This window comes from Indicator indicator, chromosome 8, assembly GCF_027791375.1.
Source record: "Indicator indicator isolate 239-I01 chromosome 8, UM_Iind_1.1, whole genome shotgun sequence".
NCBI classification, from domain to species: Eukaryota; Metazoa; Chordata; class Aves; order Piciformes; family Indicatoridae; genus Indicator; species Indicator indicator.
In genome coordinates this window covers 33,759,926-33,772,204 of record NC_072017.1, presented here as the reverse complement: position 1 = coordinate 33,772,204, position 12,279 = coordinate 33,759,926, and the positions used below count along the sequence as shown (strand labels likewise).

Here is a 12,279-nt window from a genome sequence, read left to right as displayed (position 1 = left end):
GTTAACCAGCAGAATTACTGCTAGTGATATATGGCATAAAATGCCTAAATAATAGGCTTTCTAAAGTATGCATTTATACCACCTGGGAAACAGCCTTCAAATATCCAATATATTTGTTCATAAGAAGATCTGGAAAGTGAGACTTTGAATGTCATTCTTCTAATTACCATAATACAAAGGACACCCCTGAGTCATTTATTGGGTATGAATATCTCAAGACTTGCAGTGTTCTGGAATCTAACACAGATCTAGGTTTCACCATTGTTTCCTTCCCATACTTGTTTCCTATACTTCTGAACTTTACATACTAGAAATCGGGTTGCTTAAAATGTTTTGGCCAATTCCATCTGTTTTCATTTGATTTCTTATGAATGGTATCAGTTATTATTTGCAGTATGGTAGAGCCCTTAATCAAAATTGGACTAGGTGTCTTATGGGTACAAAAGATACCTAAGTCCTTACCTAGAAAGCTTACAGCCTTAGATATGGATGCTATAAGATATACACATACAAACTGACTTGAACACTAGTCCTGCTACCATCAGTGACAGTCAAATCGCCCAACTTACTTTGAAACTATTTTGGCACCTGTTTTTCGTCGGGCATTCAGAATAAAAACATAATTTTCTTCCGCCTTAGCAGATTTAATGAAGCTGTCTTCCAGCACATAAGTTGTGGCAGATGTGGATTTTGAACTGACATCTAAAATCTGAAAATAATTAACAAGAAAACAGAAAAAAAGGACCAATGAATAAACAGCAGAGTAAGAAATGAGTTCACAGTTTCGAATCAGGGCAAGACTCACAATGAAATAGAGCCATTAGGGATGACAACACCTCAAGCTAAGCCTCTAAACCAGGTTCTCAAAAATTCATTCTGTGACAAAAAGCCACTCACTACTGCACCATGTGTTTCAAATTGAGATTGTAGCAGGGGAAAAAAAAAAAAGAGGAGAATGGGAGGAAGTTATGGAGCAGAGGCTGCAACTAAGTAAATGCTCAGTAATATATTTAGTTAAAAATATACGTTCAATAAGATGAGAAGCTTTTCCAGGGAGATGTCTGGTAAATAAGAATGTCATGTTCACACCCAGGAAGCAAAGCTACCTTGCTTTGATCTGTTTGTAAACAAGATGTTGTTTTTGTGACAAGTGTGAAAATCAGGAATTCAGCCACAGTGGTAAAGCTGTTTATTAACAGAATGTGTGCTACCTTTGCACTTCTCTCAGCTGAGAAAGGTCAGTTTCTGATGCAGAGAATCCTATTGCCTTCATCATGTGTCCAGCCTGCACTCAGTAGTAACTGCTTAGAAAGGTGTTTACTAGCAGTGGAGGACCCTAGTAGGGCCTCAGTTTCTGCTACAGCATGTCTCCTACACTACACCTGCATGTCTCCTACACTACACCTGTGCATTGGGGAAGCCTTTGACCTTCCAGGCAAGCCTGATTGGGCTTCATTCAGGAGTCAGCATCTTGCCTAGCATTTATTGTGTACTCTAAATGCTGTGACTTAGCAGCTGAATAAAAGGTTACTGTGGTCACTGTGACTGTGGCTGTACGTAGTATTTTCTTCCAAAGGAAAAAGAAGCCTTGCATCCATTAAAAATTCAGGACAGCCAGGACAAAAGTGTTGTAAACCTCCACATAAACTAAAATATGTCATGGCTGAGATCCAACAACTATGTGTGTGCTGTACTCAATGTCAGCTGAGCCAAGGTGGTTTAAACAAGAGGAGAATGCATTCCCTGTTCTCCACATGGATGCTACCTATGAAATTTGTGCCAGTAACGTCACAAAACGTGTAGGTAGAATTTGCTTTCTGTAAGGAAAGAAAGCACTTTTGAGAACATGGGTAAGAGCTACTGAGAATATGTTTTAAGGAGGCAGAACAGATTTTGTTTTGTTAAAGGAATCATACCGGGTTGTGGCTGGTAAATCCATGCTTTTCTCTCTCGCAGGAGTCCAGGGCTTTTATTTTAGTCACTTGATCTTGCCGCACGTTGTAAGTAGTATCACATTTACCAGAAACATCCACCTTTGAAGGAAGAGTTAGGTTAGGGGTGAATTTATCTTTAGGACCCCAGAATATCTACCAAAGATGAACCATTTTCTCCACTGTTAGAAACACCGATACCTTAAAAACTGATAGACAAAAAGGATTCAAACTACCTGCTTTGGACAGATAAGGCTACTTTTCACTAGGTGGCTATGAAGGAGAGTGACAATGTTTTTTAAACAAACAAATTTCAGAAGCAGCTGGCAGTATACTCAAGAATTTGAGCTAAATTCCCACTTTTCTTATGTGGACCATTGTAGAAATTTAACAATGCAGGTTAAATGGGTGTGACTAAACCATTACTAACTCTGTGTGGTTACTGTGATTTAAAATGGCCTAATCCATTGACCTGAGTTTAGGAATCAACCACCTTTAAAACATCAGTATAATCTCTTTTATAGCAACCTGGTTTGAGTTGGTTTATTCCCAGATTCTGCTAAATTCAAATCAGCATTTTAAATCCAATTGATTTTACCAATTCTTTATGTTAATTGCAACAACTTAACTTTTGTCACCAAATAATTGTAAGATTGTCCTTACATCCCCAACCTCAATGTGATCAGAAGGCTGATTCCTATCATGGTTCATTCCTTCTGAAGTCAGTGGGAGACACAGCTCTGCCTTTCAAAGTGGGCTCTGTCTGTTTCTCTGATGATGGCTATCTTGCCAGATAAGAGCACCATACCTCAGAGGCAGAACCAGAGTGCAGCTGGAGCTGGAAAAGGCTAGCCAGACCTCTCTTAATATTCTGAGTAAAAACTGGTTCATTTTGATAGGAGTAGAAGTTTTTGACCTGTAGGAATAAAAAAATAAGTATATAGCAAATCTGTTTAAAAGAGAAAGGGATAGTGAGGCTCCTGTCTAGAAAAACTTTTTACTTCTTTCTGGTTTATGAATTATGAAGCTGAATAATGTTTTATGAATTGCTAAGCTGAATTTGGACCTGTTGACATTATTTAACTCAACTCCAGGGGCTGCAGGGCCTGTTGATAACACTACAAATGTGTTTTGGGCTTCAGCTGTATCTAAGCACAGTTTCACTGCAGTGAGCATCTTTCCTCCTGTTAATCAGACAGAATTTAAACAGGAAGTGGGACACTTTGCATTATTTCACAAATTACTATTTTTTTCTGCATAATCCTCAGATAAAGCCTTCCTGCAGGGGCACAATATCTATTGCACTTTAATCAGAGGTTACACAAACCCAGAATGAATCAGAGGTAAATCACAGTTAGAATGACTTAAATGACGTGTCAAATACGTTACAACCTTTGCACTTCATGGCAACTGTTGAGCTTGAGCCTCTCCTCTGTGAACAAGACTTTGCACCTCCACTTTGCATTCAAGGTGCTTTAAAAGCGCTTTTTTTTCAGGAATTGTGAGTACAATCAGCATCTTATCTCAGGGCAACCCTGGAAAGTGAATCAATGTGCCAGGGATGAAAGTATCACAGCACTGAAAAATCATAAAAGGAGTGTACAGACCCTATTACCTGAGGGAAAAAAACCCCAAGTTTTTAATACTATATCTCAATGTTAGCATGTGAACTGCTTCATGTATTAGGAGCAGATGTATTTTGACTGTGTTCTTCTGATAGCTCTCTTCTCATTTAGGGATGTGTACAGCTGGGAATCAGTGCAGACTCATTTCTTTTTATGTGGTGTAAAACTGATGACAAGGCTGAGTCTGAAAGTTACTGAGCAGGCCTGATAGCAGCTGCAATTCAGCAGGCTGAGCCAGTGGCCAGGGTATGTGCTCAGTGCCTATTTACAGCAGGAGGTAAAGATCCTGCAGGGATAGAATGTCACAGCCCTCACTCCACTCTGCAGAAGAGAAAAGGGAGTGTGACCTTCAACCTTCCTTCTTTCTCCCTGTGCCTCTGCCCACATCCCACCTGCCAAGCATTTCTCAGGGCACAGGTGAGAGCAAGGAGGGCTGTTGGCTTAACACAACAAGCAACAAGAGGGTGAAGGAGCCTGGAGAGGAGGCTGGAACAGCCATGGCTCAAGCTTTGCTGCTTCCTGGCCACAGCAGTGGGCTGAGTACATGGGAACAAGTGAGCAGCTTCTCATGGAAAAAAGAACGGGAGATGGATTTACTTGAATTCCCTCCTGAGCAAAATTGGGACTCTGAGAACAATTTGGCATAGGAGGTCCTGCAGTGGGAGAGAGCTTTGGTGGTCTCTCGGGGCAGGCTGTAAAACCCAGGAGCACACTGAGACACGCTTGCTTGCTGCCCCTTCTCTTCTGATTTTTGGAAATACTTTCCCAGTAGAACAAGAACATGAAAGGCTGCCCCTTTCAGCAGCAAGCTTATTAACTGCAGGTGACACTGAAGTATATAAGCAAGCTATTTGATAAGGATTTAAAATGATTAAACGTTGTTTGTCACAGACTTGCTATAACCTCCCTCATGAAAAACTGTATCTCCATTGCTGCTTTTAGAAAATCCTGGCCTCTCTGCAGTCAACAGCACAAGTCTTACACAGCAATTGTGCACACATCTACGGGTGTACTCATATATTTGTGGCCAGTCTGCTCTTTACTTCCATACTGTATGGTGTTCTCAACACACAAAAGGCTTGAGTTGGAAGGCAGTCTTGTACAGGTGAATTATAGTCTGTTCTAAACAACCACATTTCATATAGAAAGACAGGGCACGGTGGCACATGAAGAACGCTGAGAGGATAGTGAATTGGTAAATTCTCCAAGCCTTTAAGAAAAGATTTGTCTCAGGTTGCCTGAGGGATTGAATTTTAAAACCCAGTGTCTTACTTTTCCACGGGCTAGCTCAACAACGATGGGCCTCTGCAAAGCTTCCAGATATTTCTTCCCGATGATCTTCTCTGTGCTTTTTCCTTTGAAGATGTTTTTATCAGCTGGACGTTCATTCACAGTTTCAACTTGAACATCCCTTATCTATCAAAGCAGAAGCAGAGGAAATTCATGTAGAGAGCAGTATAGCATTGGTTTGAGGTAGGCTGGACAAACTAAATCACCTATAACGTCTTTTTGATTTCTTCCTTTCTAGATCTGATCATTAATCTTTCATGATTACCATGTCTATGTTGTCAAAAGAAATCGACACTCACCACTGGGGAAATAACTGGCAGAAAAACTCGCTGTAAATTTAAGTACCAAACCCAGTTTGTATTTAGAAAATGTCATGATTTGCAGCTAGAACTGAGGACTTCAGACAACCTATTGCTCCTCAGGTAGGTGCTTGCATGCTAGTCATTTGAAATTATAGAAGCTCTATGAGGCAATTTCAAAGTACAGGAAATTCTCTGGATTAGGATGTTAGATATATTCTTGTAAATTCTTTTTCAGTAGGAATCTGCTTATGAAAGGAGCTGGTTTCAGTTCATGAGACTACAGAAGAATAAAAGATTTAGTTTGTTTTCTGAAAAATGAGTTCTTCAAGATTATATTAGCAGCAAGACAAATACAGAAAAGATTGGGCATGTTTTAAGTTAGAATCATAGAATAGAATCATAGAATGGTCCAGGCTGGAAGGGACTTCCGAAGGTCATCCAGTCCGACTTCCAGTCAGCAGGGACATCCCCAACTAGATCAGGCTGTCCAGAGCCCTGTCAAGCCTCACCTTGAATATCTCCAGGGAAGGGTCCTCAACCACTTCTCTGGGCAACCTGTTCCAGTGTTCCACCACCCTCATAGGAAAGAACCTGTTCCTAACATCCAATCTAAATCTGCCCTTCTCTAGTTTGAAGCCATTGTCTCTTGTCCTGTCACCACAGGCCCTTGTCAACAGTCTCTCCCCATCCTTCCTGTAACCCCCTTCAGGTACTGGAAGGCTGCTCTTAGGTCTCCCTGGAGCCTCCTCTTCTCCAGGCTGAACACCCCCAGCTCCCTCAGCTTGTCCTCGTAGCAGAAGTGGTCCAACCCCCTGATCATTTTTGTGGCCCTCCTCTGGACCCTCTCCATCAGTTGTCTGATAGCATTAATTACCGTAATTTTGACCAGCTGGTCATCATCATTTTCAGGATTTCTCCACAGAAGGTTGACATCCACACCAGAAGAAAACCGGTACCCTGCACTTTTCTGCAGTGATGCTTTCACTGAATCAACATACACTTCAGCTGAGTAATCAAATTTGTATAGCTTGTCATTATTTAAGCTTGGTCCAGTGGTGTGCCCTGTTTGGAAAAGACAAGCAAATGATGTTTTAGAATTGACTAACTCACATAATCTGTCATTTTCTCAGAAAAACCAAACCAAACCGAACACAACACCTTTAGAAAAAACACAGGAATCACAGAAACATTAATTTTGGTAAAGACCCTCAGGATCACCAAGTCCAACCATTAACCCTACTCTACAAGGGTCACCCCTAAACCATATCCCCAAGCACCATATCCAAATGACCTTTAAACACATCCAGGGCTGGTGACTCATCCACTTCCCTGGGCAGCACATTCCAGTGCCTGACCACTCTCTCTATGTGAAAAAAATTTTCCTAATGTCTAGTCTAAACCCACCCAGTGGCAGCTTGAGGCCATTCCCTCTTGTTCTGTCACTAATTACCTGTGAGAAAAGACCAGCACCAGCATCTCTACAATTTCTTTTCAGGTAGTTTAGGAGAGCAATAAGGTTTCCCCTTAGCCTTCTCTTTTTCCAACTTTAATTCCACCAAAAGATTTATGAGATTGATCCTGCTACCCTTGATTACAGAGGCTGTCCCACTGAAGGAGCTGTTTGGTGGGGGGGAGGTTGTGATCAAATTGACACTGTTCTTATAAATTTAAGACAAGGTGTCCACAAAATCCACTGTTTTAGCTCAACACATAAGTAAAAGAGAGTCCAATCCTTTTCTTTGGATGTATTAGCATTAGAAATTAAGCCAAAATGATTTGCAGCTCAAAGTACTGCAATTATTCGTTAAATTTGTGTGCTTAGTAATTTGAAATGCATTGATGTAATCTGTTGCAGCCAACAAAAATTGTTCTCTGCGTGTTTATTATGAATCTTTCTGTTGAGAGCTTTGCCCAAGGGGTGACATGAATGTAATGAAAACATTGGGGAAATATTTTTTAGATTTAATAATTAAACCCTTACTCTTTAAACTAAATAATTGTCCCATATAGCTGTGACTCTGCTGTTCTGTATTTAAAGGGATATAACAGCCAAATTCTAGCATAAATGCAACTTGCATACCCAGTTTATGTTGCCATTTCCATCTGTGTTAACAACTCTCTTTCTTTTCTCTCATGCATAGCCTTGTGGGGAATGTGTATCACCAGTGTCAAAACTCTCTACTCAGCCTCCTAAAATCTGTGGCTAAGGAAAATCAATTTCTTCTTGAACACCCTTTTAAATATTTTGTCACCACAGGCATACATGACATCCCTTTCCACTGTTTCCAGGGGCTTCCCTCTCGTGCAAATGGCTACAAATGTCTCTTCCACCCAAGAAAAACTGGAAGGGTGGAGAAGCTGGCTGTGCACAAAGTGCTCTTACATCTGCAAAGCAAATACACATGCAGTGACCTTAGGTGCTGTCTGTAAGCACCATGGCAGTAGCCTCTCAGACCCGAATGCTGCACCACTGAGTCCATGGTGAATTTCTTCATGGAGGTCAGGAGGCACAGAGCAGAAATGCTAATTATACAACAGAGTTAATCTAGGAAAAGCAAAGTGCTGTCCTCGGGGAGGTGCAGGTCAGTCTTATGACAAGTGCAGGAAAAAAAAGAAATGAAAAAGAAGAAGAAAAGTCTATCAAAACATCTCAGACAAATTCTCAAGCATGCCATAATGTAATCAGTGTGTTCAAAGTCCCTCGCAGAGAATCAACACGCTATCTTGGTGTACCTCATGTTCCTTGGTGTTTTATCTCACTCTGATGAATCATTTCAAATCACTGCACTCAAAAAAAGGAAAATGAGGGTCTTGTCTTATTTCATTCTCTTATTTAAATCCCAGTTAGGTAGATGCACAGTGTAGGTCCACCATGGCTGGATGGCTATATTCTGCAGTGCTTAAGGAGTCAAAAAAACCCTGTTTGTTTTGGTTTGGAGGGTGGGTGGGGGGGTGGTGTTTGAGATTTTGCATTCAGATGTCATAGGTCAGTAGATTAAGGTCAGCTTCAAAGAACCTTTTCCTGAGAAAAATGATGACGCTATCAGGCTCGGTCTGCAAGTTGCGTAAACTGGCAAAGCTACACAGAGCTTAACTGCCTCACGTTTTCTACCAGCCGGAGGTGTGACGCAGTGGCTTTGGTGATCCCAGGGGGAGCAGCCTCTGTCCATGTGAGAGCTCAAACCTGGAACTGCTGATTTTTTTTGCAGGGACTCCGAAGCATTCATGTTGGCACAAAGGAGCTCTTTTGGGTTTGCATGTCTACTGTGTCTGCTTCAAAACGTCCTCAGGAGGTGTACAACCGTTCCTTCAGGTTTGCTTCGGGTTTGAATTCCTTAGCACGAATTCCCCACACTGCTATTGGCTTTGAAGCTACATCGCCCCTGAGAGCAGAGGGTGCTCGCTGCCTGCCCAGAGGTGGCTGTACCTTTAAGGGACACCTCTGGTTACCTCAGGGTTGATTGCTTCCTGGTTCATAATGTCCTTCATCTGCACCAGAAATGGCAATGCTAATGATATGGTATCAGCTGAGGTTTTATGAATGCCATCAACTAGGTGGTGTGGATTATATGCACATCCAACAAAAAATTATCTAGCTGCTGGAAGATATGTGTCTAATCAAATGAGGTGGATGTTTGTAGTTTTGCTCCCTCCTTTTGGTTAAATGCACCTTTCACCTTTCCTCTTCCTTTTCCTACAGATGTTTTTGTCCTTTTTGAAAGAGTTCCTTCCCACTTCTTCCCTTTTAGCAATTGCTTTTCCCTACATGCAAAAGAGCTGTTCCCTCATGAAGGAAACGTGAGCAAATGATGCAGCAGCTTTCTACAAATATTATGGAAGAGATTTAATAATTGCAAAGTACTTCTAGGAGCTAGAGGACTTATTGCAGTCTGAAAGTATTCACCATTTCATACATGAAAAACACTGCAGGAGTCAGGGCAGAAGACACATTTAGTTGCAAGACTAGTGTCACTGGTGAAAACAGATGACCTAGTGGTGGATTACAATAAGAGAAGCAGCAGGGAAAAGGCAGTATTGAAGGCAGTTCAAAGCAGTTAGCACTTTTTTTTTTTTCCTCTGTGGAAATGGGGAATCCAGGAAAGACAATTGGATGGCATGGTCAGTTTGAGAGGCAAGGAGCATGTTGGTGGCTGAGAGACAGAGAACTATGCAAATAACATAACTAAATTTTCATGCTACCTTTCATGAAGAGTACCATCTTTAAAAGAATATTCCTGCACCTTTGTGATAGAAACTTTTCTTGAAAGAAAACCTTGCCTTTAGAAGCTCCTTCCTTTGTAATAGAAACTTTTCTTAAAAGAAAACCTTGCCTTTAGAAGCTCCTTCCTTTGTATTTATCACAGAACTGGGATGCTTTCCACCTCTACAGCCATTGCCATTTCAGCTGATGGCAAACATCCCACTAACTAGGAAGGGAGCAGAGATGGACATAAAGACTGCAACCAGCCATGCTCTCTTGAGGTCAGAAGTGCCTGCTTTCAAGGTGGAGTGCATAACACATAGCTTGACTAGTAATGTTAAGTGTCTGTCATTAAGGGTAACATGCCAAGTCTATAATTAAATCATGATACTGTATAATACAGAAGGTTACACTGCATGGGTAGAGACAGCTGTCAAGTCCTGTGCCTTTTATTAATACATATGGCATGCCTGGCATGTGCATCTCTAACTACTTGCTGGCTCTACCTTCATAAATTATATTTGACACTGTTTGTGATACCATATAGCTTTAAAAAGCAAAACCCATCCACTTCTTTGAAAAGATATTTCAGGTGGAAATGTAAGAGGAAAGTTTTGTGTGTGCTGATCTCCTTGACTTAAAAGAATATTCCTTCATTATTTCCAAAAGGCACCATGGACAGGTGGAAAGGTAAAGCACTCATCCTGATCCCAGCTCTGACACTGACACTAGGACAGTAATTTAGCTCTCAGTCTCTCTGCACAAGACAGATGAAGGGAGGATGAATTGAGAAAATATTTGTTCAGTACCCTGAGATGTAAAGTGACAGGCAAATATTACTTCACACCATGAAGGAGCTTTGCTTGATTGATATTAAAGATAAGCTGGGAAAAGCAAATGTGGCAGAAATGTGGCACGTTGGTATCTAGCCATAAACATTACTTGGCAGTCCCTTGAAATACACTCATGGGTAGAGGAACTACCTGCAAACTTCTCTGCTGTAAGGAGAATATAACTGTAAGGAGGTGCAGAGAGAGGGAGGAAGATCCCTTCCAGGAAGCAGGAGGTAGCACCCATGAGAGTACTTCTACAGCCTTTTTAATCCTGCTTCTCATCATGATGAGGACATCCTCATTAAACTGAAAACTAGATGTTGATTCATGTTTTAAGGTTGTTGCTCCTCTAAATTTAATGCCAGGTTGTACATAAAGGGCCACTACTGAAGAGACCTTTCCTTGCTTCATACACTAGCACTGCTGAAGTGGGCAGCCTCCAGATTTAATACCCTTGACCTTTGTCAGGACACCTGAGTACAGCCCTGCTCCCAGGGCTTGTGCAGACACCAGGTTTTCATGACTTATTGCAGAGCAAACTCCCTGTGAAATTAATGGGATGCTTGTTACTGACTTCAGAGGTAGCTGAGTCAACTGCTCAGAAGCTGAAACCTGGAGAGCCCTGAGCACTTCCTGGCTCTGCTCCACCAGAGCACTTCTATGTGTTTAACTTCTGAGCATGCGAATAGTCTGTTTCAAGTTGGTGCCCCCACAGCATGGCCTGACTAAGCAAGGTCAAGATCCTCAGTCTCCTGGCTCACGCCACTGGCCCAGTACACCTGAAAATAATTGTCTTCTCCATCTCCTCTTCTGACATGAACGCCACAAGCACTTAGAACTTTGTAATTACTAAATGCATATTTTTTTTTACTCAAGGACAAATGACTAAAGATGATAATTGTGGATGCAAAACAGAACTGCATGCACACGCTGGTTATGCCCTCCCTAAGCCAAAAGATGAACCAAGCCCAGTACAGACCTACCTTTAACAGAAGCTGAGTAGGTGGAAATGATGCAAAGGAACAGCACAGTAAGAAGAATCATGATGGACTCCTCTGAGCTCCTGACTGCAGCATGAAGTGTGAGTGCCTCCACGAAGTGAGCTGCTGAGAGTGGAAGGGTGATTGCAGAAAGAGCTGCTGGGTCGGCCACACTGTTTATCTAGATGTAGTAAAGGTCAGATTCCAAATTCCACACTCAGGTACTAAGTTCATTAAAGGACTTCCAGTTAATTATTAAGGACTAAGGTGACTGGTGGTTTCTGCCCTATTTTATCAATCACCTCGGCTTTCAGTTTTGAATACTGAGCCCACACAGCTACACTCCTGAGCTGGGGAGCCCATCTTCCAGCACTGGCAGGACCAGGAGATCCTGCCACTCCTGTGTCTAAAGGAGAGGCTAATTGGGTCTGCTCCTGCCAGGGGTCAGATCTTGACCACTGCCTCCACTAGTGGTCTTGTATCAACGCTGTGATCAACCCCAGAGGCAGATGCTTTTTAAGGGTCTTTCTGGAAACAGAAGCACATGGGATTTATCAGTGCCATCCCAAAAAGTGATGGAGACTCAGATGTGATGTCAGATCCTGCTATAGTGTAAAAGACCTAATAATTTATCTTTATTTTATCAGTCCCAGCCCCCATCTTACTTAGCAGAGGTTAGAGACCAAAAAGATGATACAAACCAGCCACTCTGGCCCATCTCTGTAAGAGTACTTGCTTGGCTGGGTTTGAGAGCAGGGCAAGCCAAGCTATCCTTTTCACCACTATTTTCTCCTTGCCTCTCCTATTTTCTTTTCTCATGCTCACTTCACTACCTCACCCAGTAAGCCTCCAGCTGACTAAACCACATGCTTCTCTATTTCCTCTGAGTGTAAATGTCAGGCCATCTCACACTAAGCCTCATGGCCACAGGGCTGCTCAAGGCTCTCCTTGTCCATCCAGGGATGGTGGGGCAGTAGGTCATCCCACTGTGTTCCGTGGCACACCCAGGGTGTCACAGCCTGCGAGGGGGCATCCTCTCCTCTGGCATATGAAGCTTCCCTGGATCTGCAAGGGGGGAGAATCTGGTCCTGCTAGTAAAGGAGGCACACCCAGGAAC

At 42.2% G+C, this 12,279-nt stretch overlaps 1 protein-coding gene across 1 annotated transcript in view; it reads right to left on the bottom strand.

Moving 5' to 3' along the window:
- The window catches only part of MTTP (microsomal triglyceride transfer protein), a 29,509-nt gene extending 18,283 nt beyond the window's left edge, over positions 1-11,226 (bottom strand). Inside the window, exons 1-6 of the mRNA XM_054383144.1 lie at positions 11,166-11,226; positions 6,023-6,210; positions 4,829-4,972; positions 2,740-2,847; positions 1,917-2,033; positions 570-709 (exon numbers count right to left, since the gene is read on the bottom strand). Coding sequence (XP_054239119.1) covers positions 570-709; positions 1,917-2,033; positions 2,740-2,847; positions 4,829-4,972; positions 6,023-6,210; positions 11,166-11,226 — 758 coding nt within the window. The remainder of the gene's footprint in view (positions 1-569; positions 710-1,916; positions 2,034-2,739; positions 2,848-4,828; positions 4,973-6,022; positions 6,211-11,165) is intronic.
- Between the last annotated feature and the right edge of the window lie 1,053 nt (positions 11,227-12,279).